The sequence below is a fragment of the Mastomys coucha genome, unplaced genomic scaffold (assembly GCF_008632895.1).
Source record: "Mastomys coucha isolate ucsf_1 unplaced genomic scaffold, UCSF_Mcou_1 pScaffold7, whole genome shotgun sequence".
Lineage (NCBI taxonomy): Eukaryota > Metazoa > Chordata > Mammalia > Rodentia > Muridae > Mastomys > Mastomys coucha.
In genome coordinates this window covers 104,717,224-104,736,137 of record NW_022196913.1, presented here as the reverse complement: position 1 = coordinate 104,736,137, position 18,914 = coordinate 104,717,224, and the positions used below count along the sequence as shown (strand labels likewise).

The 18,914-nt window shown below is 45.6% G+C and overlaps 1 protein-coding gene across 4 annotated transcripts in view; it reads right to left on the bottom strand.

The window, feature by feature from the left end:
• The window catches only part of Tg (thyroglobulin), a 184,726-nt gene that overhangs the window by 144,986 nt on the left and 20,826 nt on the right, over positions 1 to 18,914 (bottom strand). For all 4 annotated transcript variants that reach the window (XM_031358208.1, XM_031358209.1, XM_031358211.1 and 1 more), the window contains exons 11-22: positions 17,690 to 18,787; positions 16,405 to 16,992; positions 15,140 to 15,379; positions 10,795 to 10,932; positions 10,381 to 10,458; positions 9,747 to 9,859; positions 6,891 to 6,993; positions 5,823 to 6,023; positions 4,380 to 4,589; positions 3,059 to 3,213; positions 2,685 to 2,841; positions 1,010 to 1,225 (exon numbers count right to left, since the gene is read on the bottom strand). In XM_031358208.1, coding sequence (XP_031214068.1) covers positions 1,010 to 1,225; positions 2,685 to 2,841; positions 3,059 to 3,213; positions 4,380 to 4,589; positions 5,823 to 6,023; positions 6,891 to 6,993; positions 9,747 to 9,859; positions 10,381 to 10,458; positions 10,795 to 10,932; positions 15,140 to 15,379; positions 16,405 to 16,992; positions 17,690 to 18,787 — 3,297 coding nt within the window. The remainder of the gene's footprint in view (positions 1 to 1,009; positions 1,226 to 2,684; positions 2,842 to 3,058; positions 3,214 to 4,379; positions 4,590 to 5,822; positions 6,024 to 6,890; positions 6,994 to 9,746; positions 9,860 to 10,380; positions 10,459 to 10,794; positions 10,933 to 15,139; positions 15,380 to 16,404; positions 16,993 to 17,689; positions 18,788 to 18,914) is intronic.

Genomic DNA, 18,914 nt, shown 5'->3' with positions numbered 1-18,914 from the left:
TTGCAATTAATATAAATAGGGGGAAAATAACAGAAAGTATCTCCCCCGAGCTCAATAAAAACACGGCTTCCATCCCATCATAAAACCTTTGAATCTTTTGGTGATGGGACAATGATCCTGCCACCCTACCCACATACCACCACATCCCTACCCCTGGAATCTGTTATATTACTTTTGTGGCCAACAGGAATTAAAATTATAGGTGGGATTTAAATAAAAATAGATGGACCACACAGCCATTGAAGTTTCCTGGACTATCCAGCTGTAGGTAATTAAAATGGCTCTTAAATCAGAAGGAGCAGAAGCAGGGAGGGTCAGAAAGCTACAGCTCATTACCCTTGACAATGAAAGAGGGATTCTAGGGCCAGGGAATGTGGCTGGCTTTGAGAAATTGATGGAGTCAGATCTGTTCAGGGCCTTTAGGAAGTACAAGTCCTAAGATACCTTGATTTTAGCCAAGGAGAACCATGTTGCAGTTCAGCTTACTGAACTATAAAAAAAGCAACTGAGTCAGGAGTGATTATAACAAGAGCAACAGAAAGCTGACACATCTTCCATTCCCTTTGCAGCTGCAATACCATGAAAGTGGTCTTCAAAGATGCCCATGGGCAAGAGCAAGACCAGCTAAGTAAATCTGTAGCAGGTCTCATCTCCATGAGCAGTAGAGTGGGATGTCAAATGGCTATGTAAAGGTTTAGAGGAATGACATCTTGTCAAAATAAAACCAAGAAATGTCAAGCCAGGATATGGGGTAGACATGGGCTTTCTTCTCACAAGGATCCCAGCACCAGGTTCAAACTGAGGAAGAACTAACAGAAAGAACAATGTCACACACTGGCTTCTTCCTCCTGTGAGCTGTATGAATAATGGCTAATGAGTTGATTCCTTTGAAAACTGGACAGGCAAATACTTATTGACTGATGCATTGATGATTCTCCCAGAGCACAGTGGCCTTTGCTGAAGCCTCCTGAGGTTCCATACCTCAGTCTAGAGGGAAGTTAGTACCTACCACAGCCTAGAGGGTCCTGTCTGGTGGTTGAGACTCTGTAGAATCCTTCCAAACATCCAAGCTGAGTCCTGGGAGAGGTGACAAAGCTGTCTCCATTGAGAAAAAACAAGGTGGTATCTGCTGAGAATGTCTTAGAGTCCAGATGAAGCTGGAACTTGCCACTTTGGATCATATCTGCAAAGCGCCCAAGGAGATCCTGGCCCGTTAATGCCCTTTCTGTAAGACAGAAACCAGGCCCAGATCACCATCTCATTGTTTCCTGAGGGACACAGGGGATAGCTGGTGTGTGGCTTCCTAGAATAGTCTGGCAGAAAGGACACATGAACATCACAAATTCTTTCATTAGGATAGACTGGGCTTAGAGAAAGTGAATGGCTGGCTCAAAGCCACACACACAAGTAAAACTCTAACCTCAGTCTCAGGTTTTGTGGCACCAAAGTGACTGCTTTACCAAAGTGAATATGCATTACCATTTTCTGAGGTGCACAATGCAGGTAATCCATACCCCACCTCTGAGTCTCAGTGTGCACATTTGCTCAAAAGGCCTAGGAAGCTTTGTTTGCAGATGGGAAGGTTGGCAAGGGATAGTGTATATGAAAGGACCATGCACAAGAAAAGCATGCCCTTCTGTTGGAAATGTGGCTTTTACTATTCTGCTAAATATGTGGAAGGCTATGGATTCCCAAGTGAAAGCAGAAGAGTGCCTTGTAAGGAGCTAGGGCAGACCTCTGTGTGCAGAAATCCTACATGCTGCAACCTCCCACTGGCAAACTGGGCTTGGCCTGAAGTCATAGACATCATTGCTCTCACGATGAAGCTGGGACAAACATCTCATGCTTTTACAATGGCAAACACTCCCAAATTGTCCAGGCTTTTTCACACGAAGTCTGATCCAAATGGAAACCATTGATCCAAAATGTGAGGTGTGCTATTGCTAAGGTGATATCAGAAAGTCAAGAGAATGACAGACTTGTAGCCTTCCTCCCAGATTCTACTCTAGACAAGTTTTTCTGTTTTTATCTTGTTTTTCAAGAGCTCATAGAACAGAGGTCAAGTTCCAGGTAGTCTGGGCTACTACTGGGTGTCTGGCCACTGAATGACAGAGGAAAGGCAGGATCTAACTTCCAGACACTACTTAGAGATGTATGGATTACTCCCCATCCTACCAGAAAGCTCAGAGAAAACTGGCACACACTCATGGTAGCTCTCACAGTTCACTTTGTCCTTTCTTCTTAGGCATTGGTGGTCACTCAATTCATCTTTATCACAACTATCAAGGTTAAAAGGGCAATATGCCAAGGTATTTTCTCAGTGGAAGTAAGTGGTATATAAATTGTAACCCAGTAAAGACTCCTCTTTCCACCAATCTCCCTTCATACTGTGTCTATCCATCTCACTGCCCATGTGAGATGGATCAAGGTACTAATTGCTCTTGCAGAGGACCAGAGTTCAAATCCCAGCACTCATAATGAGTGGCTCACAACTACCTGTGACTCCTGTACCAGGCAATCTAACTTTTATATACTTTTCAATATGCTCTTTCCAAGGACTAGACAGAATTCTCCTTGTGTTGTTATGAAAACAGACTAGGTCTTCCTCAGTTTCACTGTATGGGGAGTCTGAGACTTGATGAGGTTGCCCAGCATCTTCAAGGCAGCAGTTCAGGTAAACTTACCAATACTGTGCAAATCTGGAAGCGAGCCCACTGAGATGTCTTCAAGCTGTAACTTCCATGTGACATTTACTCCTAAACGCTCTGTAGTCAGACACCCCACCTGTATCGAGGAGTTGTCACAGACAGTGCTAGAAACCAGGGTCCCAAATGTCTTTACCTACATGGAGAGAGACAGCTTGGTTTAGGAACATAGAACAAGAAGCTGCTTATATCAAGCATGTGTCAGGAGTGTTGGGCTTATGTTACTTCCTGTAATCTTCCACCATCCTGCTCATGAAGATTGGGTACTGAAAAGCCTCTTCCCAACCTGAGGCTCCCTGACAGGAATGCTGAGTTTAGACCAAGCCCTCAATGATGGAAAGGCTGGCACATACCTGGATCTGGCATAAGCCACGAGCTATCAGATCATCCAGTATGAAGACCTGGAAGGCCTGCAGCAAGCCGGAGTAGTCAACACTGCACATCTTGCCTGGTGGGAGCAGGAGCTGGAAGTGTACTTGAGTTTGCATGGTCTGCCATAGCTGAGGCCCTGAAGCCAAGCACAAGAAGTCGGTGGGCTGGAGCAATATGTCTGTAGGATTTTGCCCTATGGATTGTCTTTGATACATAGTTCCTCCTAATTTAGCATAAGCACACAAACCCTAGCTTTCTGGGTCACTGTTTTAACTCTGAATCACTTAGCCTTCTCCCAGGAAGCTCAGAGCTGCTTCTGTCTCTAAATCTGTTTGTCTCTTCATAGGGATTCTGACATTCTCCCTGAGAAATCCCCCATACTGATTTGCATATAAGCACCACCATCCCACATAATTCACCAAGCTAGGAGTAGATGTTCTCTAATGCTGCTCAGTGTTCCATGAAGGTTGACTTGGTCTTAATTTCAGCTGGAGCCACTCTGTCATAATCAAAAGACAGACCACTTATTTGTCCAAACCACATATTAAACTTTTTCTGTATGAGAACCCTCTACAACTCACAGGGCTTTGCAGCTAACCCTGTGCTGGACGCTCTGGCAGTCAGCTAGAGCCTTGTGATGTATGTCAGTCCCAGAATGTAGGTCTCCACCTCAGATGCCTTTCTTGCCACTGCCCCAGGAAGGTCGAGTATATGGTTCTACCTGTCCAGTTCTGCTGGGACTGCTTACAGCCTGACTAATACAGAAACTTATGCTGTCACACTACTGCATGTTTGGGTGGGTTTGTTTTTACTTGAGTTGAGTGGGTTCTTGGGGGACAGCAGAAGAAACTGAACATCGGAAGAGCCTGTCATTTACCCAAGATACTGATGCCCACCTGGTAGAGGTCTTGGACCTTGACCTTAGCAGGCATTTGCCGTAGAGAGCAAAGTGAATATGGGGAAAGGTTAGGGCTCTCTGTAAGATACACAGGAGTCTCGGAGCACATCACATATGATTCCTAAATCAGCAGCAAGAGCATCCACCAACTGAATATGCTTCCAATCCAAGTAACCACAAGGAACCTAGAATAATGTCAACTTTCTCATATGTCATTTGGCTCTAGAGAACCACCAATAAAATCTAATCTGCTCCTTATAGAAGCAGTGCTCTGTGGGACCAGCTCTCCAATCCTGATCATCTGACTTACTGTGGAAAGGCTGTACTTGAGTGGCAGAAAGTCTCTTTAGCAATAGCCCTGAGACAAAACAGAGTGTAGAACAAGTCTCCCCATTGGTACTCACGCTGACAGGCTCGAGGTGGTGGCAGTGTCACCCAGCGCTGACTCTCCAGGCTACAAATTAGTGGCCTTGGTGAAAATGCACTCCGGAGGCCCTGGCGGCAGAATAGCTGGCACTGCTGAACAGTGGTCACTCCTGAGCTAGAGGCTGTCTCACAGAAGACCACCCCATCAGCCACATCTGACCCAGAGAATGGCAGTGGACACTGTGGGCCTAGGAGCAGAGAGGGAGAAGAGGCATGGGTATCTCCCAGACTTAAGCCTAGAACCTGCCTACCTTTCTGCTTCCCTTGATTGTTCCCCAGGCCCTTTCTGGTTGTGTCCTGCTCTGTCAGGGCCTGGTTCTTACCCCTCCTTCGATGCCTTCTCACTGGATAAGTCCACTATCTGTTTCATCAGACAGCCAGAAAAGGTGAGTCTTACAGCAGCATCTCCAGGTACATTACAAATCCAATGACCACCATCCTCTTTACCTCAGGACTCACAGCCCAGCTGTTGGCCACTGCAACTCCCACTTTAACAGTCAGAACTGAGCCAGGGCAAAGTCAGGCCTCACAACATGAAGTTTGCTCCACTCTTCTGGGTTTGAATGAGCAATGTCTCCTGGCCCTTAATCGAGAGCAATATCCCAGAGCACTTCGGGATTCTCTAGTAACTTGGGGAGTTCCTAGTGCCCAACTATACTCAGTCACTAAGAGTTCCCATACGGCAGAGGTCTGAAGTTGTCATCTCCTCTCAGGATACTTCCCAAGCTGTTTGCACCCATATGAGATACAGACGGGCTTGTAGGTCTGGCAAGAACTTTGGCTCTCCAAAGATTCCTGGTACAGTCCCACAGCCCAGAGCAGAAGGACACCTTAGTCATCAAGGTGATAGTTGAGCTCTTTTTTTGTGTCCTTGGCCAGAACATCAACTTGTTTCTTTGTATTTTGTTTGGTTTCGTTTGGTTTGGTTTTATTTTGTTTTGTTTTAGACACAATCTTGCTATTTTTGTCACCCAAAGAGGACCCAAACTGGTGATACACCTGCCAGGGAGTACTGGGCTCACAAGCATTGCCTCCATGGTAGGCTTTTTATGAGTTTACTATAAATGTAATAATACATTTTCCTATTCTTATATGTGTTGTTGCAATATATATGTCAGTACTTGATATTCAAGTAATTTCCTGAATTATAGCTAAAAATGATGCTTCCCTTGATTGGGGACATTAGAGAAAACCAGGCCCCACTCTATTGAGCTACCAACAATAGATTTCTGAATCACAAGGCTCTGACCACTTTCAAGGCCGGGCTATGATTTTTGGAAATGCATACACTAGTTTCCCCACATCAATTAATTGTCTTAGCATTCTGCCAGTTCTTGTTCCATCAGTACAGGGTTTCAGAGACCCCCCTAGGACATCTTGAGGTTTTCAGCCTACAGTACCTCCAGCAGTTCAAGACTTACTTTCACAGGCAGGCTGGGTTCCTACCACACGGGTCCCGGGCACTTCCTCTCCATTGCCCAGGACACACCAGCAACTGCCTTGGGACAAGTCACACTGCACTGGGGAGAAGCCCCCATCCAAGGCCTTACAGACTGGAGTGTAGCTGAGGCTGACTTTCCTGGACAGGACTCTACTCTTGAGGACATCACAAAGGCCAGGACCTGTACAGAGGGAAGTAAAGGAGATCATGCTCTGCTCTTGCTTCCAGCATAGGAGCAGCTGCCACATGCCTTCCTGCTACTCCTGCCCTACTAGGCCAGCTGCTTGAAAGGTACCTGGAGTCTGTACTCTGTTCTTCCAATTGCCTACCCTAGAGGGCCTCAGACCCTCACAGGAGATTTCAGAGGTGAGCCACTGAAGAGAAGGGTGATAAGGGTGCAATATGGAGCCATGAGATTGTCCTGAATCAGGAACCGGAACCTTGTGAAGCCTTCCGGCACACTGCTGGAGGTCTGTGAGAATTGGTTAAAGAGTGAGGAAAGGTAGATATTTTCTAGGCATTTGGGTCACACTGAATGAAAGTCTGAGAGTATGCCCTCTCTTTAAGTATTAACCATAGTTAGCTAGAAGATCTCAGGTGCAAGCAATGACAAAGTGAGAGGAATCCAAGAGGCCACACACACACAGGGGTCTAATGCGGGAACCCTGTGCGATGGCAAAGAGCCAAGGGTTGGTCTTGGGAACATAAGCACATGACACCGAGCTATAGAGCCAGGCAGCATGTGCAAGGCCTCAGAGCTGCACAGCCAGTGTCCCCTGAAGTGCCAGTGCCTCTGTAGGCAGAGACAGATGCTAGATAATAATAGCAGCTAGTGATTCTTGGTTACAGAACACAGCAGACTCCTGGCCACACTGATTTTTCTGATACCCTTCAAGGTAGGAAGAGTGCCCGTGCTCTAGAAGGGAAAACCTGGGTCACATCTGGATCAGGAGTTGTGTCCTAGCTATGGGGGTAGCAGAGCTGAGACTTTGAGCAGTACTCACCTGGGAGGCTTTAAGGCAAACAAGGAGGAAAAATGGTTACTCACACTGAACACTGCCATTTGTGTTTGCTGGCATCCCTTCTCCTGAGGCTGGATCCACACACCAAGCTCCTGTTCCTGATGTCTGCTGCCTAACATATTCTCCCGTCTGCAATAAAACCATGGTCCTTTCAGTATAAGCAAGGTTTTGCCTCTCACTTATTGGTAGAAGAAGGTCTTGCAAGACCTATCCTTCCTATCAACTATCCCTTCCTAAACAACTGGTGACAATTTCTCCAGACAAAGAAAGTTGTCCATGAAGGGATCACTGTCTCACTCTCCGGAATGTTGGCCACCAAGCAAGGACAAGGTGTACCATTTTAGATCAGAGAAAATTTAGTCTTTTGTTTTGTTTTGTTTTGTTTTGTTTTGTTTGAGACAGGGTTTCTCTGTATAGCCCTGGCTGTCCTGTAACTCACTTTGTAGACCAGGCTGGTCTCGAACTCAGAGATCTGCCTGCCTTTGCCTCCCAAGTACTGGGATTAAAGGCATGTGCCAGCACTTGAAGGAGAAGAGAGCGGGCTAGAGAATGGGAGATGGAGGTGAAAATGTAGAAAGCAGAGGTCACATTTCAGGTGGCAGATATGTTTTGATCCATTACCAGAGGATTTAACTTAGAATGGCTTATAAATTAGGATGTTAGCTATTGCGCCCAGCGATTAAGTTACCATTGATTCTAAAAAATAAAATAAAATAAAAAAAAGAAAGAAAGAAAGAAAGAAAGAAAGAAAGAAAGAAAGAAAGAAAGGAAGGAAGGAAGGAAGGAAGAAAACTGAGCCTTATGAGATCTGAGGTGTGGAGAAATGTCCCAGAGCTAGATAGTAGCAGTGCTGCAGCATACCAACACCATCTAGCTCTACAGTGTCCAGAACCAGCTCCACAAATTCCAGGAAAGACTTCTAATATGGAACACATAAGAAGCCCTAAGTACCTGTAATTATTAATGCAGGTATGCTCTAAAAACAGTTAGCCAACCCCCACCTATTGTTGGGAACCTATAAACAGGAGCTATTCATGTTGGTTCATCCTCTCCTGACCAGTCTTGTGTCAGTAGGGTTTCTAGCCTGACAATTCAACTATCTAAGCCTCAGTTTCCCCCACCTAAAAGCCAGGAAACTGGGCTAGATTGATTCTTTCTTAGTTTGTGTGTGTGTGTGTGTGTGTGTGTGTGTGTGTGTGTGTGTGTACATGAGTATAGATATGCATAAGATATATTTGTGTGTGTATGAAGGTCAAAGGACAGCCTCAGTGGCTATTCCTGAGGAGCCATTCACCTACTATTTTTAGATTATACATTAACCTAGAACTCACGAAGTAGGTTAGGCTAGCTGGCCAGGGATCCTGCATATCTGCCTATCTCTGCTTCCTCAAAACTGGCATTATAAGTACAGAACTATATGTTCAGCCTTGGCTAGATGGGTTCTAAGAATGAAGCAAAGGCCTTTGTGCACATAAAGCAAGCACTTGAGAGACTAAGTCATTCTAGGAACTCCTTCAGCAATTAAGTCCCCTGTCCTACTCCTGAAACTCAAAGCCCTGAGAGCGGAGACAACTGGAGAAAAGTATCAAGGAGCTGAGTGCGTTGATTGCTGCACTTATTAACTGTCACTTGCTGGCTTTATGCTATACTATAGCTGGTCTGAAACCAATTAGATTTACCCAACATTTTCAGGATGCTCACAAACACCTTCACCCCAGGTGAGTCACAGAATCCACAAACACTCAGAAAGGCGATGGGGGGAATCTGTTGCCCTCATCATTCTACAGGGAGAAAGAGGGATCAGATGGCAGACCCTGGCCACAAAACAGGTCAGCTGTAGAGGTAAGATTCAAACTCAAGTGAAGTTCTGAGGGAACTTTATGAGAGAAAGTTAAAATTGACAGAGACCCAAACTGAGTCTATCTGTCAGCTACCAATCTTTGGAGGTAAAGGGAGGCCAGAGATGCACATAGCAGTTTGGGTAGTGAGAGTCTTAGCTGTTGTTTACTGGTATCATAGCTGGCAAGAAGCTACACAATTTGTGAACCCCTGTGTCACATGCCAGAATCATCCTCCCTGCCCTCAGAAGTTCCACCCTGCATCACCTTTCTCAGGAGAACAGCCATGCTGGGGACATTGGGCAGGCTTGTCTCTAGGGAAAGGTGATTTTTCAGCCAATATAAAAGACTGAACTGTATTGGCAAATTTCTTTACCCATCAATATGAGAAGCACATTTATGGACCCTCATGATAGCCACACCATTGCTCAGCACTATGTGTCTCTGTGAGTTTCTACTCTGCCAGTTTCATCTGCTATTCACAAAGCTCCTGGGAGCTAAGTAGGGCATGTGGCAGGGTCATCAACCCATTTGTAGGGAGAGAGCACAGACATGAGGATGTGGTTCATTTGATAAGTAACACAAATACATTCTCCAGAGGTTTTATATTAGCAAGTCAATGAACTATGAGCATCAACTGCCAGTAGAAAAGCTCAGAGGAGCCGTAAATGTTATCCCTTCTTTTAAGGTGTGAGTCAATGGACCAAGCGTGGTGACATACGAAGCATGTACTAATTAGTCTTTAAAGGCTTCTGGTGACAGTTTTGTCCTTGGAGTCTCAAGATAATCCAAGAGCTAGATAGAAAAGATAAGAATGTGGCCTAGGCCTTTGTTTAAAACCAAACTTAACTGGGACCAGGAAGCTAAGCAAACTACCCAATGGTACACAGCCATGTCTAGAAGAACCAGGACATCCATGACTCCTTATAAGTTTTATACTAAAGAGAATGAATCAGAACTCTTCAAAGTCTACCCTCAGCCAAAGGAAGCCAGTTTCAGTGTCACCTTTCCCCTTGCATCCTTCCTGAATACACAGAAGCTTACTTGTAGGCAGGTTGGTGTGAACAGATCTCCTGGGCCTGGATTTCTCTGGGATCCAGCCTGTTTCCATGCAGAAATCAACCCATTGGCTCGGGATAGCTCACAGTTTGTGGGGCCTGTGGATGAGAGGGTCTCTGAACAGTGGCTGTGAAGCTAAGGGGAGGTGGACAGCCTTAGTTAATGCCAGACTTCAGACCAGTAGGTGTGTGTCCCACAAAAGTACAACCTCAGGAAAAGCAGGCTGAAGTTCAGGGACAGATATGGGTTATATTGTTGGCTTTGAGGCATCAAGTGGGTCACTGACGATCCAGAAGTGACCCTCAGTGAGAGACTAGGCTGCCAGAATAGTGATATAATTACAGTTGGAGCTGCCCAGGAGCCAGGACACAGGGATTAGAGCCAATCTCTGTCATTAGTTTTGGCTTGTCCTGATACATTCTAAGTGAGAGCACCACAATGGAAGGCCTAAAGTCATCATGAGCCCCAGACCTGGGGATTTAAAAAAAATGTGTCCAAGATATTCTCAGAAACTGGTCTGAAGGGTTAGAGTCCCTCCCAGTTGCATGACCAAGCTGGGTCCAGGATCAATGACTCTATTCTAGAGGTTAGATTGAAAATTCCCATGGGCTTTACTTACACTGGGGCATCTGTGAGGAGCGTGCCATCAGTGAGCCTGGGATGAACTCTCCCCACCCATCCACACACCAACACTGTCCTGGAAAAGAGCCATAAACTATAAGCACAGGAAGCATGCTGGGAACTCTCCCAAAACTTGTTTTGCATTCATAGCAATGGCTGCAAGGTCTGCCCAGACCCTGCCTTACACAGTCCACAATCACAAGACTTAGCATCTAATATTCTCAGAAAATGAGCATTTCCCTTTCAAGCTGACTGGAGGTCCCTGCATCCCTAACACAGGGGAAACAGCTAGTAGTTGAGAAGGTCAGGGTTTGTCCAAGTTGCGAAAGAGAGTCAATAATCTGGACCACTTGCCTCCCACTGATGGGATCTTTCCTCTAAATATTCATTTGCCCTCCCAAAGTCTCCTTACCCGTCCCAGCATGGCACTGCACAGGCTCCCAGCCTCCAATGATATTGCACTGTGGCATGTAGGGCCCTGACCACAGAAGACTGGCTGCTCCATCGGACTCTCCCAGGGAAGCACGGAGACGCTGATAGAAAGTCAAGGCTGGAGCAGCAGAGAGAAAAAGCAGAGTGTTTTAGCTGCCTTGTGGGCTCTGTCCTGAGATACACTGAGAATGCCTCTGAACATAGCCTTGCACCCTTATAAAACAGCCTTCTTATAACCTGAAAAATGTTCCTCCTGGTCAGCCAGTAAATACTCAGCAGATCACCCTGTGAAAATGAACTCTAGGCTGCACGTGGAGCACTTGCTACAGCTCTGCATGGTAACTTCATAGAGAGTTGATTAGGTTGGTGAATGGCTTCATGCCCATGGGATGCACTTTATTCTAGAAAAGAATCATCTGCATCCAAAATATGCTATATACCAAGTGTGTCACTTTTGACATTGGAACACTAGATTGTCATCTACAAAGTTCAGTATCAAGAACTACACACTTGAGTTACAAAAATAAAAGTCACATGTATCTCATAATTCTTTGAGTAGCTTTATGGTTTTGTGTTGGGTCCCATCCCTAATTATGTGGGGATGCACGTGGCCTTTCAGAGCTGCTGGTTGCAATGTGACCTGGAAAAGACTAACTAATCCCTTTCCATGGCCCTATAAGTTATTAGCATCCCATCTCGCCACTGGCAAAACTGAGGTAAACAGATGACTACTTGGCTGAGATCCCCAAGAGGTCAGGGAGGGCAGACTTTGACCACAGAAGCTGACACACCACATCTCTCCCATCCTTTCATGGCTCCTCTGCTCAGCATTCACCACCATTCAATACATTATACATATACTGATCTAGTTTGTATGTGTGTTCCTCTTCTGGGCTCCCATTTAGGATCCTTGGTACAGATATTCATGCTTATTTTACACACACAAAAACAGAACCTGGCTCATAATGTATGCTGAAGAAATAACTGATCAAGCATAATGGTACATACTTGTTTGGTTTTAGTTGTAAATAGAACTGGGTGTGTGGCTTAGTGGAATAGGATTTGCCTAACATATATGAGACCCAAGTATATCTAGAAGTAGAAAAATAGGGAACAATTGAAGGAAAGAAAGAGGGGAAGAAAGAGAAGTGTTTAAAATAAGTGCTGCCATGTACGCATGCATGAGAAGAGAGGCAAAACAAAGTAAGTAGTGGCCAGAGCCCAAAGCCACCCAGTCTGGGTCTCATAGTTTCTCACCTTAGGTTCCTGCCACCCTTCTACAGTGCTGTGATTTCTCTCCCGCCCCCTTTCCCTGCCTGGCTTCTAACCTTTCCAGTGAAAAGGCCAGAGTGTGGCTTTTCCTGGGTACCTCAGAGAAGCCTTGGTAGTTTTCTGCAGGCTTGGGAAGTTATTCCTAACCTGTTGCATATCACAAATGGTCTTCATGGTTCCAGAAAGAACAGACATACAGCATGCAAACAGACCCCAGGATGTACATTTGAAGCAGCCTGGTGTTGTGCATGTTGTTATCAAAGCTGGTACGTTTCTATGTAAATCCTAGTACCATTCCTCTTGGCTGTATGATCAGGAGCAAGTTACTCTACCTCTCTGGTCCATCATTTGCTCATCAGTAAAATGAAGTCAGTACTGACCAGGGTACCTGTTATGCTATAATAAAAGAGATGGTAGATGGCATTCATTGAGTTGCTGCCAATACCCCTCCCTCCCTGGCTCATTACTTATAGACCCCATCACCCTGTTCCACCAGCCAAATGTGCTCTGTGGTCTCCAGTCTCGCCTTGTCCTGGGACAAAAATTCCCAGACTTCAAGGCCAAGAACAGTTTGGCTACCTCTTTCAAGACTCTTCCTCTTTTTAGCCTAAGGACTGCAGAGCCAGAACATTAAGATAATAGTAAAGGAACTTTCTTAGCTTGACTGCTTGACTCTGAGCTTCCTGAGACTGGCCTATGTTGGGGAAAATATCACCATGTCACATAGTGACAATTTATGACTGCAGTATTTTATGCTGATCAAAGTGATCCAAACTACAGGAATGGCAGAACCATTTCTCCTCCTGAGTACATCAGACTCAACCCAGGCACAGGATTTAAAATAACTGCCTTCCTTAGTAAAGAAGAAGCCTCCAGACTCCTGAAGGAGAGAGAAAGAGCAGCAGTGTGAGAGGTGAGCAGGAAACAGTGTAAAGGAAGGTGAGGAAGGTATGGGGCATTCTAGAACAGTTGTCTGGTGAGAAAGAGCAGCAGAATCAGACTGACTTGTGAGATACTCCAAGGCTAGAACAAAGACACTATTCCCAAACCAGCAGCAGTCACCATTAGGTGCCACGCACACTCGTCTACTCCAGTCACATCCAAAATATCGGGGATAAAATCCTAATTAAGGATAAGAGACAATAAGGATCCCAAAGGAGTTCTGTGCCTCCTGGATATTCAGACAGTCGCTGGTATCTCCTAACTCAGACGTGTTCCAGATTAGTCTTTCCAATTGTCAACATGCCCTCATAATTAGGCATAAAGGTACCCCAAGAAATGATTCATAAATGGCTAAGATTGGACATTGTTTCCTGGCCAACACAATGTTACCAACCTATCCTAGTTTAATACCAAGCTGTCCATAACTTGGAATTTCTCTCAAGGGATCTGCCTTGCCAGAGCTGGCAACAGAGGTCAAGCACATTCCTTAAAGCAGTTAGAAATGTTTTACATACTAGAGAATAATGAAGGGCTTCCACTCAAGGACATTAGCTAGAAGTGTTAGGTCGAAACTCCCCACTACTTGCCTCTAGCAGAACCAGAGAATTAGTATAGGAATACCAAATTAGCCCCAGCAGGGAGGGGCACCATTGCTCTTCCACCCACTTCACAACTGGATACGTGATCTTGGTCAGTAAGATCACTGACCTTGATGTGTCACCTGCCTATGTGACTCCTGTCATCTGCCCTGCTTGCTGTATGCTACATAAGCTTGCTTTTCACTTGGTGTGGAAGGAGAAGGACTTGGACTCGCATGCAGGACTAGCACTAGAACTTAGATGGGCTAGGACTCAGAGTCATGCAATCCACAGTCCCCCGGGCCCAGAGCACTTGGGCCCGGGGGATGCAACACCAGCTCAGAGGAGATAGCTGCTGCTTTAGACCCAGTATGTTTTAGATGGCCTCAGTTGTACCTTAACTGCTGATCTGCCAGATTTACCATCTCTCTTTTGCAATGACTGTAAAAGTCTGATGCCATTTTAAAGAAATACATTCAGATCCTGTACTTCATGTGTCGTCTCTTCCATCATTTCTTCGCCTATGCCTTGTCGACCTGACTAGGACCCCCGTTTCTCCCGTGGGTTGAGGGAGGCCCAGATCGGCCGGCCTGTGGCAATTAGGGAAGACAGGGTGGCTCCAGTTTGTTGTAGGGAATTCACTCTGGTGTCACATAAATGTTGTCAAGAGGAGGGCAGCCCAGAGGCCCAGAGACAACTGAGAAGGATGGGGGCTCAGATAAGGCTCATCGAGAGATGAATCTCAGATTCTGCTGAGGTGGGGTCAGTGAAAACTCATCAGGTCAGAGCCTCTTGCAAGAGCAGGCTGTAGGCAAAGGAAGGACAATGGCTCAGTTGAGCTAGGTCTCAGCACTGAGTCCATTTTCAGTGGGCAGAGCACTGGACACCAACTGGATGAGCTAGACTACTAGGCTTCCTGACTCAGCTTCTACAGCAAAAGATGAGTAAACCTGGGCAAGCGACTAAGCCAGGACTCAACTTCTCTGTGTAAAAAATCATGGGTAGTATAATATCTTTGTTCTTCTGAAATGTTAACAGAATTAAAACAATGACTCAGTTGTGTACTTGGCATGCAAGTACCTGGTCATGTGCTAGATTAAAACACTCTGTGGTTGTTGCTAGGCCAGAGGACTGTGACACAAACCTTTGGGATCTGCTTTCAGAATTCCCTGAGCTCAAAGGAGCAATGGGTTCTCAGTAAAGAGGGTCATCTTCTTTGTCCTTCCCTGCAGACTTGGGAGTGAGAGGCAACTTTAAGACAGGCCAAGGGTTGAGAGAACATGGACCCTTTTAACAAGACTAAGGTTTTACGTGGGCTGCATGTGCCATCTGCTGTACACGGCGTGAAGCCTCACATGGGCTTTGCTGAAGGATTGTGAATCCTTTATGTAAACCTTTGGCTAGAGTCACAGAACCACTCTACGATTCCAGGAACCTGACAAGTCATGGTAGCCAAGTTAAGTCCTGAAAATCCAGATGCAAGCTCTATCTTCCCCCAAAAGGTGCCAAAAGAATCTTCAATAAAACACTCACTGGACTGAGCAGCCAAACGAATGGCATAGTCACCCCCACGTAGAAACTTCTCAGAGAAAGCCTCCCGGGATGGGTAGAGGGGAGGAAGGTCAAGCTCCTCACTGGTCAGCTGGATTCCCTTGGCTACTAAGAAACTCTCTCCCAGTGGAAACGAAGAAGCATTGGAGGCTGAGACAATCTCTTTGGTTTCCTTGATAAATTTCAGGACACGAAGTTTCACTTCCTCACAGGGGCCAGGACCTAGGATAATACAAAGATCATAGGTAGATTCAGTACCAAGTCCAGGTCTCTTTGCTTTGTCTTCTTGGACTTCCTTCACTTAGTATTTGTGGGGAAACCTGCAGAAGATTAGTTATATGCAGTGTTTACACCATACCAGACTCAGTTCAAGTTTATTCATAGGATCAAACTTAACCTGGGTACCAGCCTAAGTTAGTCCCACAAGTCCAAGTTTCATTTCTGTTAGCAAACTCTCCTCACCAAAGAACAACATAAGGAAAAAAGGGTTAAATTAGCTACAATTTTTAGGCCACAGCCCATCATTGGGGGAAGTTAAAACAGGAACAGGAAGTCTAGATATTTTACATAGCATTACCTCTGACCAAAGAGCTTCCTTCAGAGCCAAAAAAAATGCTGCAGGAGCCATGAACGATTTTGTTTGCTAGTTAGTAAGCAACTTATGCTTAGCTAGCTTTCTAATATAGTTTAGTACTACTTGCTTAGGGAGTGGTACTGTCTACATCGGGCTGGGCCATACTATACAATTAATAATCAAGAAAATACTTCCAAAGACATATCTATGGGCCAGTATGATCTAGAAAATTCCTCAAATGAGATTGTCTTCTCAGATAACTCCAGCAGGTGCCAAATTGACAATTAAAACTAACTTCGACACCAAAATGTAGATGAGAAGCTGAGGCCAGCAGAAGTCAGATAAGTTGATCAAGTTCCTCACTAGACAGTTTTTCTGTTTTTCAGAATTGCTAGACAGTCTCATCCTTCAAATATTGATCTGGATCACTTATCTCTTGGTAGGTGGGTGAGTGGGTGGGAGGGTGAATGGATGGATGGATGGATGGATGGATGGACAAACTGATAGGTAGTTAGATGGGTGCATGGGTGGATAGGTGTGAATGGACTGAAGTATGAATAGACAGATAAGTGTTGCAATGACTCCTAGAAATGCCCTGCTCCTACCAAGGCTTTCCCACTAGAAAGCCTTTCAAAGCAAACATGAAATTGGGACTGTACATGAGTTAACTCACATGCTGGAATCTCGCCTGGCTTAGTCCGAGTTCCATCCAGTTCCTGACCTGCCTCATCCACACACCAGCAGCTCCTGAGGTTAAAGTGTTCCAAAGGCATGCTAAAGTCTGAGTAGGACCCTGGGTATTGGCTGAGCTGGCCATTTAGGATCTGCCAGAAGATGTATGGATCCAGGAAAATGTTCTCCCCAGGCTGAGTGGTGGCTCCCTCCAACACTGTCTGTGGAACATCTTGAAGAGATGGGTACTGTGCTAGCACTGGGAAGATGTTTTGCTGGCCAGCATCGTAGAGACTTTGAAGAAAGAGGCTGAAGTTTCTGGAAGCTACTTCTCTGTAGCTCATGATCTTCAACAGCAGTATGGCGGGGGTCAGTTCCTGGCCATCACTGTTCTGAGTGTTCCATCGTTCATACCACTCAAAGACCTGTTCATGGGGCCCATCACACTGCACACGCCTCCACCGTCCACTGGCACTGCACTGGGGGATGTAGACACTGGAGATGGAGGGCACCATGCTGGAGTTAGAGAGCAGAACCCCCACTACCCCAAGGAAAGCTTGTTCAGCCTGCAACTGGCAGACACTGGGACCTGGAGGAGAACAAAGGATAGATATTTAATAAATCGAATAATACAGAAAGATCAAGCTGACTGCTTGACTGCCAGTCTCAGCAACCGTAAAGGTCTAAATTAATGGCATCTAACCTGTGTGCATGGCCAGTACCACTGAAATGTTCATGTGACACATTCCATTACATGCATGTTATATGTTTGTGTATGTGTGTGTTTAAGCACATGTGTGAATATGTGGAGGCCAGAGGCTGACATCTTTCTCAGTCACTCTATACCTTTCTGTTTTAGACAGGATCTCTCACTAAACCTGGAGCTTTCAAATTAAGATAGACTGACTGACCGGAAAGCTCCAGCTTCACCTGTTTCTATCATCCCCCTGCCCACAGCACTGGGGTTACAAATGCACATTGTTCAACGTGATTTAAGGTGGATGCAAACTTAGATCCATATGCTTGTGCAGCAAGTACTTTACCAGTTGAGTCCTCTTCCCAGCCCAGGTATGTGCACTTTCTTACTAACAAGCAAATATCTCTATTTGTTCATTACAATGGCTAATACTGTCCAGGTTTCTGTGGATAATGCTTAGCTAAAGTAACTTTTCTGTTAACTGAAGTTTGCTCTTTAGTCATGAACAAACTCAGTTTCTTACAATGTATCAAGTTCTAGTCTAAACAAAGACTAGAGAATCTTTAAGTTAAATACACAACAGACTTACACTGCTTGGGTTCTCCAATTGTACTTTGAGTTCCAGGAATAACCTGGCCTTCAGCATCAACACAGTAGCATTCTGAGTTGAAGCACTGGACAGGCAGAAAATATCCATCACTAGTACATGTAGGAACAAAAAAGCTGGAGCCAGCAGGCTGAGCACCTGCAAGGTTTTGCATCTGCTCTCTTTGCTTCTCACACTTGGTGGGACATCTTGGGCGTCCACCTCTGACTCTTGAGCCATCAAGTTCTTTGCCTCGGGAATCTACACACCAGCATTCTCCAGCATAGCACTGGATATCCTCATAGCTTCCTTCAGCAGTGCATGATGGGACAAAGAACCTCCCAGGTGACTGCTTACAGGCCTGAGCACTGAACACCGTTTCCATCACATCTCCCAAATCCCTCGCTATATCTTCAGGAACAGAAACAGCACGCTGCAAGAAGACAAGAAATTCTGGAAGTTCCAGGAGAGAAACAAGGAATTTTAAGGCATCTTGGTTCTCTTGTAGGTTGACTTTGAAGCCAAAGGTACCCACAACTGATTTATTTGTAGCAACCATCTTCTCAGACACACGGAGAGTTTCTGGGGTAGAACTGGAGTCCAATCTCACAGGGAGGAGTTTGGCTAGATCAGTAGCTCTGTCTCCTTTCAGGAAGCCTGGGAGACCAAACTGCTGGAAAAACTGACTGAAGTTAAATGTGCTCCTTGTACCAAGGGCTCCTGACAAGTTAAACTGGGCAGTATTCGCCAAAAATGTCCCTCCAAAGAGGTTTTGCTGGAGTCGCTTGGGGTTGGTGGTGAACTGAAGGGCAAGCCCTGCCAGCTCTCGGGAGGGGAAAATTGCTCTGGTGGCTTCTCTAAGTAGACTTCTGGATTCAGAAAGTTGCTGGTAGCGTTCCACAGCTATAGAATGTAGGAGTCCAGAGTCAATAAAGAGTTCCTTGATTCTGGGTAGGCAGGACGTGTCCAATCTGGCACCACTCACAGGGACCAGCCTGTCCTCAGAAGACAAAAGGTCCTGTGGACTGAAGTAGCCTGGGGTTTCAAAGTAGAGCCTAGACAAGGCCTGCTGCCTTTCCGAGGCACACGACTGATCTTCAGCTGCATGAACAGTTAAAAACATAGTTAGCACAGCAATTAGTCTTCCAGACCCTTCCTCCACTATGTCCTCATGCCTCTGGTAGTAAAATTTCAAAGGTTCACACCTACATTGTGTTCCATTTGGTTT